The sequence below is a fragment of the Lissotriton vulgaris genome, chromosome 7 (genome assembly GCF_964263255.1).
Source record: "Lissotriton vulgaris chromosome 7, aLisVul1.2, whole genome shotgun sequence".
Taxonomy (NCBI): Eukaryota; Metazoa; Chordata; class Amphibia; order Caudata; family Salamandridae; genus Lissotriton; species Lissotriton vulgaris.
The window spans coordinates 82617578-82642070 of NC_141695.1; the positions used below are offsets into that span (position 1 = coordinate 82617578).

General features: G+C 44.6%; 1 protein-coding gene across 1 annotated transcript; it reads right to left on the minus strand.

The window, feature by feature from the left end:
- Positions 1-2475: 2475 nt before the first annotated feature.
- On the minus strand, positions 2476-23545 carry LOC147700833 (uncharacterized). The gene is made up of 3 exons (XM_086929255.1): positions 21763-23545; positions 21157-21486; positions 2476-2489 (listed from the first exon to the last, which is right to left on the minus strand). The coding sequence occupies exons 1-3, from the start codon at positions 23543-23545 to the stop codon at positions 2476-2478; spliced, it is 2127 nt and encodes a 708-aa protein (XP_086785381.1).
- Between the last annotated feature and the right edge of the window lie 948 nt (positions 23546-24493).

The following is a 24493-nucleotide window of genomic DNA, read 5'->3' on the forward strand; positions in this document are numbered from 1 at the left end:
ACTATATATGCGAATTTCAATGGTTTTGTGTGAGTAAAATAAGGTTTTGAAAAGGCTAATCCCTAACTATATATGGTCTATAACCAATGGTTTTTTCAGTGAATATACATATATATATATATATATATATATATATATATATATATATATATATATATTTTTTTTTTTTTTTTTTTTTTTTTTTTTTTGCACCCGGGACGTGTTTGGAGCGACGGCGGTGATCGTCCTGTGCAAGAAGTTAATGTGGCCGTTTGCCCCGAGGGAACAAGGATTTATCACGGTGCCAGCATTTTGGAAACCGACGAAACATAGGAGCAACGGAGGAACCTACGTGCAGCCTGCCGATATCCGATATCCGTGTGACCGCGGAGAGCCCCCAGCCGCCGCGGACGTCGGAAGACGGTAAGAGCTGCATGTAAAAGTACCCGGGAATCTTTCCTTTGATTACTTCCCTCAGTCCCGTTAAGAGCACACTTGACAGACCCCCCTAAAGACTCTTTAGTAACCCCACACTAAGATATCGCTAAAATCAACACAGCGGTTAGCGCTAGTGCCAAGGACTCCCTCGACATCATGTCCCTGATTGCAGATAGGGAGAAGGAGGCGGATGACGTTTTCAAAAGTTTGAATACCGTCACAAAAAGATCCGAAACTACAAAATCATCCCAGGCACCATTGAATAACCTACAGACTTTGTTCCACCAACTTGAGAAAATCCAGGAGCGAGAAATCAGGAAATGGTGGGAAGCGACGTCATTACAGAGATATGTAGACTGTAATAGAGTGCCTAGAGGCCTACGCATCTTCACCATTCCTTCCTACGAAAACCCAGATCCTCAGCTGTTGAAAGACTGGGCAGCCTATACAGCTGATTCAAGTAAGGGCATGTTATTACTGCTCATTAAATACGCATGGAGCGATAGAGACAAAGCCCTGAATGAAATGCAAAAAATAGAAGATCAGATTGCAAAAGAGAAGGACACAAAGAGCATTGAAGAATTACGTGCAACCATGCAAAAGCGTCTGAAAGAATACGAGGGCGGAATCAAAAAGAGAAAGCAAACGAAGTTCCAAAGGGACGAGCAAGATTATCTTACAGGCAGGATACTCACTTTCGCAAAGAAATTCGACGCAACACGCAAAAGGCTGGCCCAAGGAACCCAACAGGCCAAGCAATATGTTACCTCGGAATCTGAGGTCTCGGCATCTGAAGACGAGGCGCCAAGAACCAGTGGGCCACGAAACACGGGACCCAATCAAGAAGAGGAGCCTTTTTTAGACGAATTTCAGGTCATGCAGGAGACAAGACAGCGCCCCCCAACTCAGAAAGCAAAAAAATCAACAAAAAAAGGAGGAAAACCAGACGGGGCAGAAGGGGTCGCCCAAGACACTGCACCCATGATGACCCGCAGCAAAGGCAAGAGGGGAAGACGCTAAAAATTGAAAAGACCATTATAAACCTCTCTCAGAGAAAACTAACAACCCATGAGGAGAGGGTTCTGAGGAGAGGTATGACTTTTTGTCCGACTGCGAAATTTGACCCTGTGGAGACGAGGATTGATATCTTCAAATTTGTTCGAAAATTAAAACTGGACAAAATCCATGCCAACCGTCCACCATTGGATCCAGCAAAGAACATGGATTCCATGGATGGAACAACTAATGATCTCAGGGACGAAGACCTGTCCCTCCTCCAGATTACACACTCCTTAGCCGGCACTGAAGATCTACCGAGCTCAAGTGAGATTTTCAGGAGGGAAGAAATTACACAAAAACGGGATCCTAGCAATCTCAAGAAAAAATCGAGATTCCTACCTCACGCCACGCATGATGCCATTGATGTCTTCAATGATGCGGTGTTACAGGACCTGGAAAAACTAGCCGCCCAAAAAGTGGAGATCTCAAACAAAAATTCCAACATCTCAGGTATGGAGTGGCAAGCCATAAGATCGCTCAAGGAAGATCACTCAATAGAGATCAAACCCTCAGACAAGGGAGGGAACATAGTTATCTTTGACAAAAACCAATACAAACTGGAGGCCCTCAGACAACTAGAGGATAAAGACTGCTACGAGACGATTAACAAGAAGGAATTCGAACAATGTGTCCTAGAATACCATGGACTTTTGAGAATGTGGCGTGATGATGGTATGTTGAGCAAGAATGAATATGACTATCTATATTGTGAACATCCAATCATCCCCACATTTTACCACCTGCCGAAGGTGCATAAAGACATCAAGCACCCCCCAGGAAGACCAATCGTCTCCTCCATCGGCAGTCTTTTGGAAGCAACCTCCAGATTCATTGATAACTACCTCTCTCCATTTGTCAAGGATCTTCCGTCCTTCGTCAGGGACACACAAGATTTCCTGAGGATCATCGATGGAATACACTGGGACACTGAGATGCTATTCATTACTTTGGATGTTGCTAACTTGTATACGTCAATCGGACACCAAGATGGACTCCAAGCTATCGAATGGTTTCTTAAAAAGAAGAACATGCAATTTCATCAACATAATCGCATGTTACTGAGAATGACTGAATTCTGTCTCTTTAACAATATCTTCTTGTTTGCAGGTACATTATACCGCCAAATCAGGGGGACCGCCATGGGCACGTGCTTCGCCCCCAGCTACGCGAACCTCTTCGTGGGCTGGTGGGAGAAGCACGTGGCCTGGGGTGGGACCAACGAGTACTGCCTTGACCATATCATGGTCTGGACAAGGTACATAGACGACCTGTTTGTGGTGTGGCGGGGCGACAGACCCTCGGCTGAGAGGTTTGTGGCAACGCTCAACGACAACAGCCTAAACCTGAGATTCACCAGCGAGATAAGTGAGAGGTCGGTCCACTACCTAGACCTAGAGGTATTTGCGGCAGGGGGTAGTATACAAACTAAACTCTACCGCAAACCTACAGCAGGGAATGCTGTACTCCACGCTGCCAGTCACCACCCTCGATCCATGGTGAAAAACATCCCATATGGCGAACTATTGCGCATCAAACGGAATTGCTCTGAAACCAGCGATTTCCTAGATGCACAAGAGGCAGCGATATCTAGGTTTCAAGAACGGGGCTACTCCAAATCAGCTTTAGTAGCAGCCTCAAAAAAAGTGGAACAGATAGATAGAAAAGACCTCCTGGTGACCAAGAACAAACAGGCAGAGACAGAATCCACAACGAGAATGATAACAACCTACAATATGAGATCGAAAGAACTGGTCCAAATCTTTAATAACAACTGGCATATTCTGGCTACAGATAACATCCTGAAAAACAGAATATCGCCTAGACCATTGATCACATATAGACGTTGTCAGTCACTGGGTGACCATTTAACCAGGAGTCATTACACTGAGCCCCCTGCAGTTCCAAGATCCAAACCCATACAAGGTTTTTATCCTTGCATGCACTGCAAAGCGTGCAAGTATAGCCAAAAGAAGACCAAATATGAGGGCAGACCGAAAGACCCACGACCAACCAGGAATATCACGAAATTTCTGAACTGCAATTCGGAATTCGTTGTATACATACTGGTTTGTCCGTGCTCCAAGAGATACGTTGGTAGTACCATCAATCCAGCGAAGAAACGTATCTTGGAGCACATGCGTGCCATCACAAACAGGGATAAGAACTATCCGGTGGCACGCCATTTCGAGACCCACCATAACAGCAACAGAGATCTCCTGTCATTCTACTTAATAGACCAACTAGGGAGACAGGAGAGAGGTGGTGACAAGATCAGAACCCTCAGGGCTATGGAATCCAAATACATCATAGACCTACAAACGATGAAACCGACAGGTCTTAATAACGATGAGGAACTTTGGGTTCACTTGGACTGATAAGATGGGGAATCTTTGTTTCAAGTAATTTATGCAACTTCTACAGAATTTATATGTTAACATCCTTTGCCTCTAAAACCCCTGCATAGAGTTTATATGTCACCAATATACTTTTATCAGGGAGTCACTTGCCCATACAGGGCGAGATGTATAAAAACAGAAAACAAATAGGCCCATTCAGGGCATCATAACAACTTTAGGACTCACTCACTTACGTTACAAAACGTGTAAGAGAAGGACCACATGTACAGGATGCACTTGCATATATGATTGTGCAAAAGAAGGTTAAATCACCAATACATTTCCCTTCATTGAATCAAGTGTCTGCCCCCAATTTATCATCTTGCGGGGGACACGCTATGATATCTATTGTCAAATTCATAAGTACCACCATACATATACATATATAATGACTCGATGTATTACTGTTCATATAATGATTTTAATGGTCGAAAATATTTTCTCTTTAATTTGTCAGTGAGCCTAGAAATGTTTAAATTCATTACGAGGGAAGCTGTTTGCCCTCTTGTTTTTTTAATGCACGAGCACTTTATTGATCGCCATTTCTCCCAAGTTGCATAGAAAAGCAGTTAGCATTTGCACCTTACAATATGTCTGCCGTTATTTTTTCAACTATTGTTGGGCTTAGTCCTCTTTTTATTGTGGTGAGAGTTGGAGTTTAAATGGCGATTTTTTATTATTCACAACTGACACTGAGGAAGCCGTTTTTACGGCGAAACGCGTTTGTCTTTTGTTTGGGGTGACGGGGGTCTGTCAATAAACTAAAAGGAACATCGAGCTCTGAGTGCCGTCTGCTTTCTGAAGTACGAGTGAGCGTGCAGCGATATATATATATATATATATATATATATATATATATATATATATATATATATTACCTACTGGCGGTCGCCAGTAGGTATATATAGTTAGGATTTTTTCCCTATGGCATTTCTGAAAATTCTATGTCTAATAACTTTGGCGTTTGTGGACGGAATCGGCTCAAATTTTCAGGAAAATGGCACATTTTGTTTCTGAGCAGCTCCTGGAAATTTGGGGGGGGTTCGTCAAGGGGGGGCCGAGAAAAAAGGGGGGTCCCAAAACGCGTTTTTCCCATGTTAATTTCCATAGGGCGGTTGGACTCACTTTTAGCCCGAACGGCTGAATGGATTTCCACTAAACTTGGCAAAATTGTAGGGATTGTTAGCCCGATGTACCTTTGCTAGGTCTCAATATATGTGCTTCAGTGGATTTTGAGAAATTAACGTTTAAATCAAGATATATATCTGTAACAGCGCTCCGGGCAGCGATCCGGTTAGCGAACTTTTCGCGTATTGGAACTTTGCGAAGCGAAGCTGATTGGCTCTCCGGTGTCTGTCAACATTCTAAACAGTCCGGAGCGGCCGCCATCTTGTCTCTCGGTAGGATCGAGAGACAAGATGAGGCCAAAACAAAGGGGGAAATGAAGGAAAGGGGGCAAGGTAGACCCCTTCTGACCCCCTAGGATTGATGAGGGGGATATTATAGAGCCACGCGGGGCCCCAAAAAAAAAAAAAAAATCCGATTTTTTCGCCGTAGAGACGCGACTTGGTAAGTGAACCGGGCAGCTAACCGGGCAGCTAACCAGGAAGCTAACCGGCAGTGTAACGGGAGTCTGAGGAGTAGCTGATTGGCTGTCAACATTGTAAACAGTCCGGAGCGGCCGCCATCTTGTCTCTCGGTAGGATCGAGAGACAAGAGGAGACCAAAACAAAGGGGGAAATGAAGGAAAGAGGTCAAGGTAGACCCCTTCTGACCCCATAGGATTGATGAGGGGGATATTATAGAGCCACGCGGGGCCCCAAAAAAAAAAAAAAAGAAAATCCGATTTTTTCGCCGTAGAGACGCGTCTTGGTAAGCGAACCGGGCAGCTAACCGGACAGCTAACCGGGAAGCTAACCGGCAGTGTAACGGGAGTCTGAGGAGTAGCTGATTGGCTGTCAACATTGTAAACAGTCCAGAGCGGCCGCCATCTTGTCTCTCGGTAGGATCGAGAGACAAGAGGTGGAAAAAAAAAAGGTGTAAATGAATGAAAGGGGTAAGGCAGACCCCTCCTGAACCCCTAGGATTGATGAGTGGGGTATTAAAGTTCCCTGCGGGGCAAAAGAAAAAAAAATTGCGATTTTTCGCGGTAAAGGTGCTTCCTGGTACGTTAACCGGGCAGCTAACCGGCAGCGTAACGGGAGTCCGACATATTGTGTTTTTTGAACGTTTGTGATATGTGCACGTGTGGATTTTGTCTAATTAAGGTTAAAAAAATATATATATATCTTTAAGCGTGTTCTGGCGCGCTTACGTTTTGGGTTTGGTTTGCGCTGCAGAGACGATACGTCACGGTTATGCGATGCATCATGAGGCGTCTCACGGGCTACGTGATACGTCACTTAATAAAGAATATATTTTACAGCTATAGATATTAGCTTTTAAAAAACCAATGAAATTCACAGAAAAAACCATAGGTTATAGACCATATATAGTTAGGAATTTGCATTTACAAAACCTTGAAAATTCACTGAAAAAACCAAAGGTTATAGACCATATATAGTTAGGGATTAGCATTTAAAAAACCTTATTTTATTTGCACAAAACCATTGAAATTCCATATATAGTTAGTTGCACTAACTATATATCGCGGACCCGCAATCCACTGCTAATGATGTCACATATTACATCATTCATGACATGGTCAGTGACATCACTGATGACATCACTGATGACATCTCAAATGACATTGGTGTGTGGCATGGGTCGGTGGGGGAGCCCGAGTGGATGGTCGCTCATCGTGCGGGCGGTGTCTTTGGTGCTGACTGGGTTCCAGGTGCAGAGGGTGGCGGTTGGGTGCGCTGGTTCGATGGTCGGGTGGTTGGTCAGTGCGCTGAAGCTGTCGTGTATGTCGACGATCTTGCGGTGAAAGAACGAGGCGAGTGAGTCGCAGAGGTTTTGCGAGGGTGTGATTCTGTTGTTGCAGGCACTGGGTTTGGAGAGCTCTTTAACAATGCTGAAGAGTTCCTTGCTGTTGTGGGTGTTGTTGTCCAGGCGCTGTTTGTACGTAGTTCTCTTGGTGTTGCGGATCAGTTGGTGGTGCTTGCGGGTGGCGTTCTTGAGAGCTGTCATGTTCTCTCTTGTTTGATCCTGGCGCCAGGTTTTCTCCAGGGAGCGGCAGATTTTCTTAGAGTTTATGAGGTCGTCCGTGAACCATGAGGCTTTCTTGCTGTGGGGTCTACTGGGTGGTTTCTTCAGTGGTGCGAGTTCGTCGGCGCAGTTTCACATATGTAGTTACTCACACATGTACCACTGAGATATCCATTCACTCTTCAACACACCCATACACACACTCCCCCACCCATACAACCCTTCATAGATGCACTCTTGAACCCATACACCCTGTGAATCATCCACTCGCACATCCATGCATGGAGTCACACAGATACTCAGACAACCAATCAATAACCCATATAGACACGGGAACAATCCTTTACGACGCAACTTTTACCACGCAGTACTTTTACATCACAACTTTTACAACGCAAACCATTACAACGCATTGCACTGGCTGGCGCTCTAGGATAGGGAATAGATTTAATTTACTATCCAACACCTTCCCCACTATCCACGGGCACTGGAGTTGGAATAGTAAATTAAACTATTCACTATCCACCACCCCTCAACACTATGCGTTGTAAAGGCATGCGTTGTAAAAGTTGCGATGTAAAAGAATGCGTGGTAAAAGTATGTGTTGTGATGTCATACATCCATAGACACTCATGTAGCTACTCACCGGTCCATGCAGCCACGTACACACCAACTGACAGACTGATACAGGTATTCACAGAGATTAATCACTAACCCATGCATTCCGTAAGACACATTTAATCATCACTCACTTATACAGTCAGTCACCCACCTACTATACTAAATCATCCATTCAGACACTCATACACCCACTCATTCTTCAATACTCCTTGGTATATATATATATATATATATATATATACATATATATATATATATATATATATATATATATATATATATATATATATATATATATATATATATATATATATATATATATATATATATATATATATATATTACCTACTGGCGGTCGCCAGTAGGTATATATAGTTAGGATTTTTTCCCTATGGGATTTCTGAAAATTCTATGTCTAATAACTTTGGCGTTTGTGGACGGAATCGGCTGAAATTTTCAGGAAAATGGCACATTTTGTTTCTGAGCAGCTCCTGGAAATTTGGGGGGGGGTCGGCAAGGGGGGGCCGAGAAAAAAGGGGGGTCCCAAAACGCGTTTTTCCCGTGTTAATTTCCATAGGGCGGTTGGACTCACTTTTAGCCCGAACGGCTGAATGGATTTCCACAAAATAGTAGGGACTGTTAGCCCGATGTGCCTTTGCTAGGTCTCAATATATGTGCTTTAGTGGATTTTGAGAAATTAACGTTTAAATCAAGATATATATCTGTAACAGCGCTCCGGGCAGCGATCCGGTTAGCGAACTTTTCGCGTATCGGAACTTTGCGATGCGAAGCTGATTGGCCCTCCGGTGTCTGTCAACATTCTAAACAGTCCGGAGCGGCCGCCATCTTGTCTCTCGGTAGGATCGAGAGACAAGAGGAGGCCAAAACAAAGGGGGAAATTACCATAAGGGGGCATAGTAGATCCTCGTTGACCCTCTAGGTTTTATGTGGAGGTTTTAAAAGGGCGCAGGAGGGTCAAAAAAAAAAAAATTCTTTTTTTTTTTTGCGTGATAAGCGCCAAGTTCGCGAACCGGAAAGCGTTCTGGGCAGCGTACTATAAGGATAAAAGAATGATAGACTTTTCTAATACTGTATGTTAATTATATGTTGTTTTTGTTCGTTTTTTTTATTTATTTATTTATTTTGATTATAAAAAAATGTATGGGTCAGAATTTTCATAGTTTATTAAAAATTCCAGCATTACATCATCTGGAATCTCCTCAAACATGCATGTTTCTATGTCTTGTAAGCTTTCAATAAATTGTTCATCAAAAGATTCATCCATAAAATCTTCATCCAAATTTTCTTCAGTTAAAATCTCTTCTGTTGTAATGTCGAAGGAAACATTGATTTTTTCGTGCTACCCTTCCATTTTTTTGCTGTAAATTGCATAAAAAAAATAATTATATTAGAAGAGTTAGGGCACTGTTGGGTTTAAGTTCAGACATGTAGTTCTGTTTTTTTAACAGTGAAGTTAAAGTAAGTAAATTCATAATTATAGCAGAGAAGTGTAAGTCAATCAATAAATTTAACAGAGGAGCTTATCTGTATCTATAACTATAGCAGGGGGACAGTAAATAATTATCAAAAAATGTTTTTACAAATTAATTTAAAGTGCCACTTACAAATTATCAATTTACTTTACAGGGAGGTGAAAAGGCTCTTGAAATGTAGTTCAGGAAGTAGCAGTGAAAATGGCTGTGTTTCCTTCTCTTCCTTTATATATATTCAGGTATATAACCAATCAAATGTCAGGTAATAAAAATTGAAAATGAAAGTAAAATTTTCATTGGTTGTCAATTCCAATACTTTAGACGTGTTTTGTGAAGTAATTTACCTCAGGGTATTTAGATAGGTCTACAGGCTAAATGGCTAAATGAAATTTCAATCAAATTTGTGAGAATGAAAGGGATTGTTATGTATTATGAGCTAATCTATATTTGGTGAGAGTGTCTCTAGTCGTTTTTCTGTAAATTACTTTCCCACCTTTTTTTAGGACCGCTTTCTGGAAAGCGGCCTGGTTAGCGAACCTTAAGCGTCACGGGAGTCCACCATTTTGTGTTTCGGTCGGTTTAAGATACAAGATGGAGGGCAAATAATGTTTAGAATGGGTAGAAGGGGTCATGGTAGACTTATCTTGACCCCCTAGGTTTTCCGAGGGTGGCTGAGGAGGCTTATATGTGCGGAAAAAATTCCGCGAGGTTAGCTTTCGGTTCGCGGTCCGGAGCACTTTCGGGAGCGCTAACGCGACGCGTCACAGTTCCGCTAACGAAACGTTTACCGTTTCGCGTACTAGATCGCGGCATCAAGATGAGCTAACGGAAAGCTTCCCGGTTCGCTTACTGGAAGCGAAGAAAAAAAATATTTCAAAAAAAAATATCAATAAACATCTGAAAAACCATTGAAATTCCATATATAGTTAGATGCGCTAACTATATATCGCGCACCCGCAATCCACTGCTGATGATGTCACATATTACATCATTCATGACATGGTCAGTGACATCACTGATGACAACTCAAATGACATCACTGACAACATCACAGATGACATCATTCATGTGTTAATACAATGAACCTCTACAGACTCTGATATAACCTTAGATACACTCAGTGAAAACAGACACTCACAGATTGTCACTCATCCATGGAGTTACTCATACACCTAGACAGTCATGCAAAGAATCAATCACACCTCCAATTCCTCAACTATACAGTTATACACACCTTACTTATTGAAACATATTCTAACACATATTTACTCTCTTATACAATCACTGATACAAGTTTTCAATGATCCATGCAGCTACTCACACATTCACTGGCTCTTAAACACAGTAATTTATATATGTCAACTCTTGCATGTACTGTGTTTTACATATGTACTTACTTTGACATGTAGCATTGAGATATCCAATCACTCACCAATACACTCATGCACACAGTCAACCACCCATACAGCTGTTTCCACATGCAGTTTTGAACCCATACATCTAGTGAATCAGCTGTTCACACATCTATGCACAGAGTCACACATTTCCCAGCCACTCACACACATACTCAGTCTCCCATACAAATACTTGGGCAGCCAATCAATAACCCATATAGTTACTCATATAGCTACTTATCAACACATGCAGCAGTTTTCAGAACAACAGATATAATGATGCACATATTAATACAGTTTAATCACTAACCCATGAACTCAGTGAGACACATTTAATCACTCCCTCATACAATCAGTTGCACCTACTAAATCCTTCATCCAGACATTTATACATCCACTCATTCTTCAATATGTAAGACATATTTTAACTTTACAGAAACATACAGTCACTGGATGTTGTCATCAGTGATGTCATCAGTGATGTCACTGACCATGTCATGAATGATGTAATATGTGACATCATCAGCAGTGGATTGCGGGTGCGCGATATATAGTTAGCGCATCTAACTATATATGGAATTTCAATGGTTTTATGCAAGTAAAATAAGGTTTTGTAAATGCAAATCCCTAACTATATATGGCCTAAAACCAATGGTTTTTTCATTGAATATATATATATATATATTCTCACAATTCAAATATTCCAGCACTCCGTTAGTTATGCAGATTTTGGTTCATTCAGTGCAAAAAATACAAGCCTACGCGTTTCGAACCCACTGGTTCCTTTTCACGGCGGCATAAACAATTGTCCTACTTCACTTTCAGTATTTAAGTGATTGTAGTTACTAAGTGCATTGTGGGACATGTAGTTGGTTGTAATTAAGCACCAACCACCATCATTTGTAATAATGACATTTACACTGAATTCAGTGTTAATACAAATTAAGCATTAAAATAAAGCTTGTGAGTCACAATTATGGCTAAGTGCCTTAGTTATTCTTAGTAGAGTCTAAATACGGAACCCTGTCCTGGTTCCGACTCCAGCACCGACCTGCCAAGTGCTCCCTTTGCGACAGGACAGTTAGTATTGAATATATATATATATATATATATATATATATATATATATATATATATACAACCTACTGGCAGTCGCCAGTAGGTAGTTATAGTTAGGACCTAGCTACAATAGGAAATCCGCAACATTCTATTGGTAATAACTTTGGCGCCGGTGAAGGTATTTTCGTGTAATTTTCCAAAATTTAGGCCAGCTTCGCTCCACTTCTTCCCTGGAAGTTTTGAGGGGATTCGTCAAGCAGGGGCCGAGAAAAAAGGGGGGTCCCAAAACATGTTTTCCCCATGTTAATTTCCATAGGACGAATAGACAAGGCTACAGCCCGAACCGCTGATCGGAATTACACCAAACTTTGCAAAATTTAAGGGACTGGTACACAGAAGTGCCTTTTTGCCTTTTCTATATTTGGTGAAAATTGCTCCAGGGATTTTTACGAAAATTAGGTTAAAAAACACATACATATCTATACGTACACGGAAGTGCGCGAGCGGAAAGCTGATTGGCTCTCGGTTGTCTGTCAATATTCTAAACAGTCCGGAGAGACGCCATCTTGTGTCTCGGTAGAATCGAGACACAAGAGGTGAAAATAAAAAGGGGGAAGTGATTATAAGGAGGCAGGGTAGACACCCTCTGACCCCCTAGGTTTTCTGAGGGGGGCCTAGAAGGACCCTGAAGGGCTAAAAAACAATTATTTTTTTTTTAAAAATCGTGGGGTATGCACAGCTTGCGTTCCCATGTACGCTTCCCGGTACGCGCACCCTAAGCGCACCACGGGGAAAAACAGTGTAAAAAATTAGAGTAAAAAAATAATTTAGAGTGCTTAGAGGTAGGGTAGCTCTGAAAAGAGCTTTTGTGTTATGTGGGTGTTTTTTTTACCTATAAGTAGGAACCAATGCAGAGTCTCAAATTCAAGAGAAAGACTCTATTCCCCTCATCTGTAAAATGTACACCATCTCTCCTATAGATGCCTTGCATGTTGTAACGCACGTTGTTGTGGTATATGGAACCCATACCATAGTCTCGGAGGAAAGCAGAAACAGATTTATTCACATCTTTCCTTGCTTTCTCAATCTGTGGACAAAATTTGTTGGACCAGTTCCATTTTTGCCTTTGGCATATATTAGAAAATACCAAGGTAGTTTTTGGAAAAAGTTACATCAATTGCCCAAAGATGTCCTTTAAAAGCATTTCCAGACCTACCCCAGTCAAAGTGCCCAGGTCATTGCCACCACAGTGCACAATTATGAGGTCAGGGTGTGGTAGATGCATAAAGGATTTTACCAATGGTATCGATTGGTGACTTCTCAATCCTCTCTGTCCAATCCACACAATGTCCACATTTGGTAAATCAAGGTTGCAAATACCTCTGTTACTTGCATATTTTTCACTCCAGTGAACAAAGCTATGACCCACAAACCAGACTTTTGGCATCCTGAAGGTAGATGTGCTTGTATTCACATGAGTTGTGGAAATGAAATGGCAGTTTTAAAGTAGGAGTTATGAAAAAAAAGTTGTTTAGATTCAGTACACTTGAAAAAGAAGAAATGATTGGTGGTTTCTTAACATTCTCCACTGAAAATTAGGGTGCATGCTCATTCACTAATATATTTGATATATATTTATACATTTCGGTAATGTATAAATCTGGTGTGTGTGACTGACACTGTTCTAAATCTTCCAAAGCATTTTTAAAGGTGAGTAATGATTCTTTTAATAAAGATAGACTGCTGTATGCACTATGGTAAAGATTAAGAAGCATATTGGGCTTCTTTATTCTTGTATTGTGTGTCATGTTTTTTTGTAATGCTGTTAAAAATTATAATGGTGCATATTTGAAATGTATTTTGGAAATGAGTTAGGTTTCTGCCTTTTTTTGTAGTGGTCATTTAAATGGGCTGTGCTCTGTGTCAAAAACGATTTACTATGGAAAATGTTTTCTGGTTAAATGTCTGGGTTTTAAATTTTGGTCAAGGATCACACTGAGTGTCTGTGTGAAATAAGGAATTACATTCTCACATTTTTCAATAATGTCACCTGTGCCTGCTGACAGTTTGCTTCTCTTAGCGTAAAGGGTACTCTGTATTTGTGTCTTACCTTACTCTGTGCCTGTGTGTTATCTCATATATGATTCATTTAATGAAGATAGGCTGCTGTATGCACTATGGGGAACATTAAGAAGCATATTGTGCTTCTTTATTCTTGCATTGTGTGTCATGTTTTTTTGTAATGCTGTTAAAAAAATTAATGGTGCATACTTGAAATGTATTTTGGAAATGAGTTAGGTTTCTGATTTGTTTTGTAGTGGTCATTTAAATGGGCTGTGCTCTATGTCAAAAAACAATTATAATGTTTTTTGGTAAAATGTCTGGCTTTTAAATTTTGGTCAAGGATTACACTGACAATAATGTGTCAAATTCCTGCATCTGAATACCGGACTTTAAGATTATGTGCACACTCACTTTCTTTCAGTCCCCCTTCTTTACTTCCTTTCCCCTCTCTTCCCTTCCTTCATTCATTTTCTCATTCCCCTTCCCTTACTCACCTTACTCCACTTCACTCACTCCTTCTCACATTCTCTCTGTCCTCTCACTTCTTCACTGCTCTCCTCTCACTCTGTCTGTTTTACCTTCACTCGCTCTTCCCCTCATTCTCACTTCCCTTCAATCACCCTCACTCATCTTCAAACCCTCACTGTCATCAACTCACTCTCACTCACTCCACCTTCCTTCTTCCCCACTCCACTAGCCTTACTCGCACTCCCATTACTTTATCCTCCCTCACCCTCTTTCCCTCAATATCAATCCCCTTTTTTCACCTTGACTCATTTCTTTTTGTCACTCTCTGTCACTCTCCTTCGTTCATTCCACTTCAACTCACTCTTGTTTACAACTCACCTTCTCTCACTCCTCTTCTGACACTTGTTTGTTCTGTCACTTTCTCCCCTTCATTGACTCATTTATTTCATTCATTTATTCAGTACACATTCTCAGAATAAAAGAATTGCAAAATCTGTAAAGAATATAGCTCTTTTTGGAGAATTGGAGTTAGTTCTTAAAAGAACTTTTTTTTTTCTTCTTTTCTTTTTATATTTTTAGAAGCTGTTGCACCACCAGTCAAGGTGCTGGCCCCATCTGTCGGTGCATTCCGTGCCAGGTCCCTGACACTCTCCCGGGCATAGTTCTGGGGGTGCCTTCTATGCACATGTCTAATCATGGTGGATTTCCCAAAACTGTTTTTTCTTCTGGGGTCACCACGCGAAAGAATTGTGTGACATATCTTGCATTCCACCTTTGGAGCATTTACTTTCTTCTCACCTTCTGGAATGCTGAAAAACTTCCAGATGAAGTGCTCCTTAACTTTTGGTTGAGGAGAGTCCTCATGGAGAAACTCATCAGAGTCACTGCTGCTTGGTGCTCTTGCAGCCATTCTTTCCAAAGAATTGAAGAGGAGAAAAAGGGAACAGGTCTTGCTCTCTCCAAAGTGAAAGAGGAAGTGAAGGAAATGGGTGGGGTTTTCATTAGTTGTAAAAAAAACTGTTAATGTTAATGTTAATGTTAATGTTAATATAAATTTATTAAGCCCTCGCACGCCCAGGGGCTTCATGGCGCTATAGAGGAAACACAGCACACCGGTTAGAGACAGAGATGGAGCAGCTCAGCAATAGGCCAGGGAAAAGAGCCAGGTTTTAAGGGAGTGTCTGAAACTCAGGATGTTATCGCTCAGTTTTAATTGAGGAGGAAGGGAGTTCCAGAAGGTGGCTGCAAGGTGGTCAAAGCAGCAGCCTCCAAGACGCTTCCTCTTATAAGAGGGAATGATCAGAAGGGATTTGTGAGTGGACCGGAGATTACAGGAAGGGTTATATCTATTGAATAGATCTCTGATAAACTGAGGGCCAGAGTCATGTAAGGACTTAAATAGAATGCACCCAGTTTTGAAGGCTACTCGCTGCTCAACAGGCAGCCAGTGTAGCTGTTTCAACCCTGATCTAACAGACTGTCTTTTAGATAGGTTCAGAATAAGTCTCGCTGCCTGGTTTTGAACCAACTGGAGGCGTTTTAACTCTCCAGCTGGGAGCCCAAGGTAGAGGCTAATGGAAAAGTCTAGTCTAGACAGGACCAGAGAAATGACAATCTGAGTAAGGGCAGCCGAGGAGAAAAAGCAGGCAATTTTCTTAATTTTCTTCAGTTGAAAGAAGCAGGATGACACAACTGCGCCTACCTGTCTTTTCAGGGAGAGATCCTCGCTGATAAGAATCCCCAAGCTCTTAACTGAAGATGACTTGGACGGAGGGGCTCCCATGCTAGATGGCCAGAAGCTAGGGTTCCAACTAAGTACACTCTGCCCAGGCAAGACCAGTTCAGTCTTGCCAGGGTTAAGTTTCAAATGATTGCAGCCCATCCAACTCAGGATGTGAGACATGGTGTTTTGAAAATCTTCCACTGAGTCATTGGTGTTTAAAGGAAAGATGAGCTGCAAATCATCTGCATAGTTGAAGATGGTAACATTCACTTCCCTGAGAGAATACAGAAGAGGGCGTAGGTATAAATTAAAAAGCAAAGGTGATAATGACGAGCCCTGAGGTACTCCACAGGTGGTAGGTATAGTGGGAGCTGTGAAAGAACCCAATCTGACAGATTGAGTGCGGCCAGTGATGAAAGAGTGAATCCAGCTCAGTGCAGGGCCCCTAAGACCTGCTTGCTCGACACGGTTGACCAAGATGGCATAGTCAACCGTGTCGAACGCCGCCGAAAGGTCCAGTAGTACCAGAGCCTGGTGGATCCCCCCATCAGTGTTCCGCCTCAGAGTATTCTGCACCGCGAGGATGACCGCCTCAGTTGAGTGACAAGGGCGGAAACCCGCCTGATTGGGTGCAAGATACTCTGATTCTTCAACAAATTTGGAGATACTGTCACAGACGTGAGCCTCCAATAGTTTGGCACAGTAGGGCAGCAGTGATATGGGCCTATAGTTGAGAGGGTCCAATGGGTCAGCTCCGACTTTTTTTAACAGGGGAATGAGGAGAGCTTTTTTAAGGTTGTCAGGGACTTTACCCTGTGAGAGAGATCCATTCAGCATGGAAAGCATGCCCTCAGGAATGGTAGTTCCCACCACTCTCAAAATGTGTGGGGGGCAGATATCATCAGGTGAGCCTGATTTGACCCTGGCAAAGAGTTTAGATAAGGTGGCACCGTCAATGAGAGGAAAAGATTCCAGGATAGAAGGGTTGTAATAGGTGTCAGCCAGAAGGGAGGGGGACGGAGTTTATTTATTTATTTTATTTTGAAAGTTTTATATAGCGCGAACAGGATCTTTGCAGATATCAGAGCGCTTTACACTGCTGGGAATGCCAGCAAGAAAGTGGGGTTACACATCCGTGGTACAGCAAACAATAGTGCAAGTATAACAGTTAAATGTGTGCATAGATAGTCAGTGGCATCAATCATACAATGCCAGCAAGAAAGTGGGGTTACACATAAGTGGTACGGCAAACAATAGTGCAAGTATAACAGTTAAATGGGTGCATAGATAGTCAGTGGCATCAATCATACAGGTAAGATACATATTCATAGAGTTCGAACAGCGAATTAAATGTGTGCGTAGATAGTTAGTAGCGACAATAATTCAGGTGAAATACATAATCGCGGTGTTACTCCAACACAAAATGGCTCAAGGTGAAATACATAGACATAGAGATCGAACAAAGTAATACAGGTCAGAGTAGGGTCTTTCCAAATCCAGGTTAATAGGTCAAGTGCATTTGGCCATAAAAATAGCTTTTACTTCTTTCTTAAAGTGTGTGAAGGAGGAGATGAGCCTGGTTTCAGGAGGGAGTGAGTTCCAGATCCTGGGTGCCATTCCTGAGAAAGAGCGTTTATAGGTTTTTACCTTCCGGAATCTTCGAGGTTTTAGTAGAAGATTGTCTGTGCCTCTAGTGTTTCTAGAGCCACCAGAGATTGACAGCTTCTGAGTGAGGTAGCCGGGCGAGCTCAGATGTAGAGCCTTGTGTGTCATGCAGGCGATTTTCAAATGTATTCTGGCTTCAAAAGGCAGCCAGTCCAGCATTTTCAGATCAGGTGTGATGTGCGAGTGTTTTTTTGATCGTATCGTATCGTATCGTAAGGGGTGCTTGTATAGCGCACTGACACCATGGGTTTCCTGGCGCTGGTTGGAAATAGAGGGGACAGAAAGACTAACCAGAATGAGGGAAAAGCCAAGTTTTTAGAGATTTGCGAAAAAGAATCAAAGAATTAGAAGTTTTAAGAGAAAGAGGGAGAGAATTCCAGAACTTGGGGGCCAGGTAAGCAAATCTCCGGCCTCCAGATCTGCAGAGCTTGTAAGAGGGGACGGTTAAGAGAAGAAGATAGGAGGATCTCAAGTTGCGGGACGGGCAGTAGGGTAGGATAAGAGATTTTACAAAGATGGGACAGGAGCCAGCCAGGGATTTGAAGATGAGGCAGCCGATCTTAAAGGCTGCCCTAGAGGCGACAGGGAGCCAGTGGAGTTTGACGAGAAGGGGCCTGGCAGATTGCCACTTCGGGATCCCTAAGGCCAATCTCGCCGCCTGATTTTGGACCACCTGTAGTCTGCCCATCGATGTTTTGGGCAGACCATGGTAGATCGAGTTGGAAAAATCTAGGCGAGAGAGGACGAGGGCCAAGATGACCTGCAGGAGGGCTTCAGGTGTAAGGAGGTATGCCACTTTCCTGCGCAGTTGGTAAGTGCAGGATGAGACCACGGTCCCCACCTGCGGCCCTAGGGATAGAGCAGAGTCAATAGTGACCCCTAAGCTCTTCACCGAGGCCACAGGAGTGGGAGACGGGCCCAGTTCCTCCGGCCAGAAGTGTGACCCCCAGAAGGTGGGGCTCCTACCAGGAAGGAGGAGCTCCATCTTACCGGGGTTCAGTTTTAACTGGTTATGGCCCATCCACTGGAGAATGTGGGACATGGCTGACTGAAAGTTAGGAATAGCAGAAGGGGAATTAGGAGAGAAGATGAGCTGCAGGTCGTCCGCGTAATTAAACACGGTGACGTCCCACAGCCTCAGAGAAAGTAGAAGGGGGCGGAGATAAAGATTGAAGAGAAGAGGGGACAGAGAAGAACCCTGGGGGACCCCACAGAGCGACTGCTCTCTAGGGGCCCTGAAGGTACCCAGGCTAAGGGTCTGGGACCTGCCCGTCAGGAAAGATCTGACCCAGGCCAGAGCCGGGCCCTGGATGCCAGCCTGCTCTACACGGCGGAGAAGGATGTTATGATCCACCGTGTCGAAAGCGGCTGACAGATCTAATAATACCAGGGCCTGGGGGGTACCTTTGTCAACACCGTCTCTCAGGGCATCCAGCACGGCCAGGATCACTGTCTCCGTTGAATGGCCGGGTCTAAAGCCAGCTTGGTTGCCCTCGAGAAAGTTGGAGCTCTCGATAAACTGTGAGAGACAGGTGGTGACGTGGGCTTCCAGGATTTTTGAGAAGAAAGGTAAGAGAGAGATGGGGCGGTAGTTTGCCGGGACGGCGGGGTCAGCCCCCGGTTTCTTCAAAAGAGGTACCAATACGGCCTCCTTGAAGGGGGCCGGCACCGTCCCAGAAAAAAGAGAAGAATTTAGCAGGGGGAGAATGCAGTCGGGTAAAGTGTGGCAGATGTCCCTAAGAATGGAAGGGGGGCAGCAATCATCTGGAGATCCCGACTTAATGCGGGTGGCAAGAGTAGCCAGGGAGGAGGAGTCAAGAAGAGGGAATTGTGTGAAAGAAGAAGTGTTGTGGGGAGGGGAGACAGGTCCAGCGCCAGGAAATGTAGTGGGAATGGTGTTCTTGATCGATACGATTTTTTCAATGAAGAAAGTGCTACGGGCGTTGCATGCTTCCTGTGTAGGGGCCTGAGTAGGGAGTGTCCTGGGGTCGGAAGTAAATTCATTGAGAACTTTAAAAATTTCCTTAGTCTGGCAAGGGGCAGATAAAATTTTTCCAGAGGCATAGGTTTTTTTGGCAGCCAGAATAGCGAGTTTATACCCATTGCGGGCAGCCACGTATGCGTCTCTGCTTGCAGGGCTGTAGTCTCTCCTCCACTTCCGCTCAAACTGGCGGAGTTCTAAATGGAGAACTTTTAGGTGGGGGGTAAACCATTTGTGGGAGTTATTGTGCCGGGATTGAGGGAACTTAGTGAAGGGAGCAAAGATGTCACTGGCTGTGGTAAGCCAGTCTGCCACACAACCGTGGAGCTCGTCGGTACCGGTGTCGTAGGGTACCGGGGAATAGGTTTGGGACAGATGAGCCAGAAATTTAGAGGGATCGACAGCCTTCCACTTGCGAGCCGTGCCCCCCTCCCGTAAGGGGGCCTTGATGTGGCCGACCGCTGAAAAGGTGGTATCGATCAGGCAATGGTCCGACCACATACAAGGTGTTATTAATGGGCAGGAGGACGTGACTCCGTGGATCCAAACGTGGTCGAGGATGTGGCCACCCTTGTGGGTGGCAGACCTAACTAGTTGGGTAAAGTTAAGGCTTGAGAGACCCTCGAACAGTTCGGAAGCATGTGGGCCAGCGTCCTCATGTTGGAACCAGTAGTTAAAGTCCCCGATGATGATAATACGGGGGGAGCAGGTAGCAATGTTGGTAAGCTGATCGATAAAGGATGAGGGGAAAGATGGCATGGAGTGGGGAGGGCGGTATAGTAGCACAAGAGTAACTGCACCAACCTCGGTCCCTAGGCTAAGGACCAGGGTGTCTGCATCCGGTAAAGTCATGGGCGCAGAAGCAATGATCTTCAGGTCCTTGCGTATTACAGCCGCCACCCCTCCCCCAGTACGGCCCCCTGCTCGGTTGTTGTTCAGCAGAAAGTAGTCAGGGGGTAGCGTGGCCAAGATGATCCAGTGATGAGTCTGGCTGCAGCGTTTAGAGAGGCTCTTAGGGGTGCAGTGCTGGTTAACGGGAGACCGCAGAGGGCGGTGCTGCCGTATTCAATTCGTGGGATTACTAAAGCTTGTACTGCAGTTTGGAAGTCTTTGGCTGGTAGGAAGGGTTTAAGTTTCCTCAATGTATTGATTTGGAAGTTCGCTCCCTTAGTGGCTTTGCTGATATGCTGCTGCATGTTAAGGTTGGAGTCGAGGGTTATGCCTAAAGATTTCGCTGAGTCCACTATGATGGGTTGGACATTGAGTGCCGTTAACTGTTTAAGCCAGGTTTGCGTGATGGGGATCTTCGCGGGAGGTGCGATCAGCAGGAATTCTGTTTTCAGAGCATTGAGTTTGAGATGATTATCAGCAAGCCAGGATTGGGTGCTTCTAATCGTAGAGTTCAGTAGTAAAATGTCGTTGGGGGATTGTAATTTGAGATATAGTTGGGTGTCATCTGCGTACATGTGAAAAAGTACATTGGATGCTTGAAGCAAGGTGGTGAGAGGTTCCATAACTAGGTTGAACAGGGTTGGTGATAGGGAAGATCCTTGGGGGACGCCTAACGACACAGGTATTGGAGAGGACATCAGGTTGTTACTCTTGAATTTCTGCGACCTGTTGTGTAAAAAGGAAGTGAACCACTTGAGAACAGTCCCAGAAAGACCCATTCTTGTGCTCAGAAGATCGAGTAATTTCTCGTGTTTGACAGTGTCGAATGCCGAAGAGAGATCAAGCAGGATGAGGAGGCAGGTATCACCTTGATCTAGGATTTGAAGGGCGTCGTCAATTATGTGAGTCATAGCAGTTTCAGTGCTGTGTCCTGCCCGGAAGCCTGATTGATGCGGGTTGAGGAGATCAAACAGGTCGATGTGTTTAGTCAGCTGTAGTTGAATGCATTTTTCCAGTAATTTGGCGAGAGTGGGAATATTGGTAATGGGACGGTAGTTGTTTAGGTCGGACGGGTCGGCAGTAGGTTTCTTTAGCAAAGGTGTGACTTGTCCAACTTTGAGGGAGTCAGGGATGTTTCCTTCTTGGAGCGAGCTGTTGATGATTTTAGTCCATAGAGGAAGGAGCAGTGGGATGAAATCTTTGACAGCGTTAGCAGGGAGGGGATCCGTGAGGTGATTGGAAGGTTTCAAGGTGTTGAGCAATTTGCCTATTTCTTCTTCGGAGTAAGTTTCAAAGGTTGACCATGTTGCATTGTTTTTAGGTTCTGTGGGTGTTATGCAGTTGAGTGTGTTGAGGAGTCTTGCGTCATCGCGGAGATCATTCTTTATGTTGTCCGTTTTTTGGGTAAAGAAAGTGGCGAATTCTTCACAGGAGGGTGCTTCGTGCAAGGTACTGAGAGGTTGGGGTTGTTCCTTGGCTTGTGTTCTGATTAACTCAAAGAGTTTTCTAGGGCGATTTTTTGCTTGGTCGAGCTGGAGGCTGAAGAAGTTTGCTTTTGATCGCTTTATTTTCCTGAAGTAGGCGTTTCTCTTTTTCTTCAGGGTTTTCAGGTGTAGTGCAGAGGGAGCTGTCCTCCAGGTGCGCTCTGCCAATCTCATGGCTCGTCTATCTTCATTGAGACTCCCGTCGTACCATGGGTTGGGGATTTTAGCGGAGACTCTTTTTAGCTGCATGGGAGCAGCCTCATTAATTATTGAGGTCACGGCGCTAAGATAGTGGTCAGTCAGGGATTGGACATCTGTAACGCCAGTAGGGGGGAGTAGGAGGTTGCGACTGTTCGGGGGTAAGGATGATGGGTTGAGTTTTTTCAGGTCTCTTTTCCAGACTTTAGTTCTGGTGGGTTGAACCGAGTTGTGTTTGACTTTTTCATTGATGTGAAATGTAACAATATGATGGTCTGACCAGTCACAGGGTTGAATAGTCTCAAGTTGAGTAGTGCCCTCTTTGGCGATGATAAGGTCGAGGATAGAGCCTTTCTCGTGGGTCGGGCTGTTACACAATTGTGTGAGGTCCAGTGCGCTGAGGAAGCTTTTAAGACTATTTACCACTGCATCGTTAAGATCGTTCCAATGGAGGTTGAAGCCACCTAGGTATATTTGGGTGAGCTGTCGTCCTGCGTTGGTTGAAATCAGGTCCATCATTTGTTGGGCGAAGATGAGGTGGTCTCTGGGAGAGTGGTAAATGCCATGGAGAGAGCATATTGGTTTTCCATCACTGATGATATCGAGGCAGATGTATTCGTAGGAAGTTGGGGAGGTTAGGGGTGGCACGGAAACTGTCAGAACAGAAAGGCTGTTCCTGTATATGCATGCGATTCCGCCACCTATCTTGCCAGACCTGTCAAGCCTAATGATGTGGTAGTTAGGGGGAACCAGAATGTCCATTATAGGTGTAGAGGATTCGGTTAACCATGTTTCAGTCAGGCTGATAAGGTCAAGGTCCAGTCTTAGGATGAGATCAGCGATGTTGGAGGAGTGTTTAGAAGCCGATCTGCAGTTTAGGAGAGTGCATTTGAGACGGGGTGTGTCTGGAGAGGATGAGGGTACTAGAGAGAGGGGGACTTTTCTAAGGTTATTTGGGACGGATGTTCTGTTGTTGAGAGTGGAGGATCTACGGGGATTTGAGTGTATTGTGGGGATGGGGAAGTGCGAGGCAGTTGTGAGGTTTAGGGGAGCCTGGTCGTAGGAGCGGAGGAGGGAGAGGGTGTCGAGGTCCGAGAGAGGGTTGCATGTACGACGGGGGTGGTTGTTGCGATTGTGGGCGGGGATCGCGGTCCAGTGAGTGCGGCTGTTATGCTTGTTGCGAATGTGGGCCTGGATCGCGGTCCGATGTGAAGGACGTGGCTTAGGAGCGTCGTCGGGACGAGAGGGTAGCAGGTCGAGAGGGGGGGCGGTGGTGCGTGAGGCGAATCTAGGGGGTGAGGTGAGCAACTCTTTGATGGTGTGCATGTCTTCCTTGATGGTGTGAATTTCTTCTTTGAGTTGTAGGAGGAAGGACATAATCTCGTCTAGCGTGGGATGAGTATTAGTGCTGAGGGTGGAAGTCATGGATGGGTGGATGACCAGGGACTTAGCGTGCGGGTGAGGGGGAGGGTTAGTGTTCATGCAGGGCTCTGTGTTGTCGTCGTGCGGGTTGGAGTTAGGGAGAGAGGGTACGGGGGCGATGGGAGTGGATGGAGTATGGAGGAGGTTGGAGGCGTGGAGGCGGGGGTTCATGTCAGGCGGAGAGAGCGGGGTGGAAGTGGAGTGTATGATGGTGGTGAGAGGGGAGCCTGAAGGGAAGTGAGGGCTGAGAGTGGGGGGGGAGTTGAGGTTGGAGATGGTCCTGTCGTGGGGCGGGGGAGTTAAGATGGTAGATGTGGTGTGCTCTGCATGATTAGTTAGCGTGTGGAAGTGGGGGCTGAGAGAGGGGGGGACAGGGTGTGAGATTTGTCGCTATGTGTGTCGATCAGGTGCTGAACTAGGTTAGAGGGGTTGTGGGCGGGGTCTATGGTGTCAGAGGGGAGAGGATGGATGGGAGAGTTATGAGAGGGGGTCACCGGGGTGGGAGTGTGGGGTCGGCTAGTGTGTGATGGGAGGTTATTTATGTCTGTGTCTGTGGGGTGTGGGGTGGTTGTAGCAGGTGGGTGAGTGACTGGTGTGTTGGGGGAGGAAGTGAGGTGCATGTCGTTCTGGTGCTGAGCTAAGTAACAAGAGTTGTCGGTGGGGGCTGTGAGGTCTGGGGTGATAATACTGGCGGGGATGTGAGTGGAGGTCCGATGGTTGGAGAGGTTCTCTTTGAAAGTGGGGAACAGGTTGTCTAGTAGTTCCAGGTTCCTGTCTGTGGATTGAATTAGGACAATCCCGTTATTGTAGATAGTGATAGTGGTTCTGCCTAGGAAGAGTTGAGAAGGTGTGATGGAGAGAGTTAAGCGGTGAGCGGATTTCCTGGTGGTGGAGACAGTGAGTATGGTGCGGAACATTTCTCTCCATTGGGCTCTGCGTGAGGTGTGGAAGATGATATCGATGTTAAGGGATCCATTGACTGGTGAGAAGTAGGTGTCGACAAAGGGG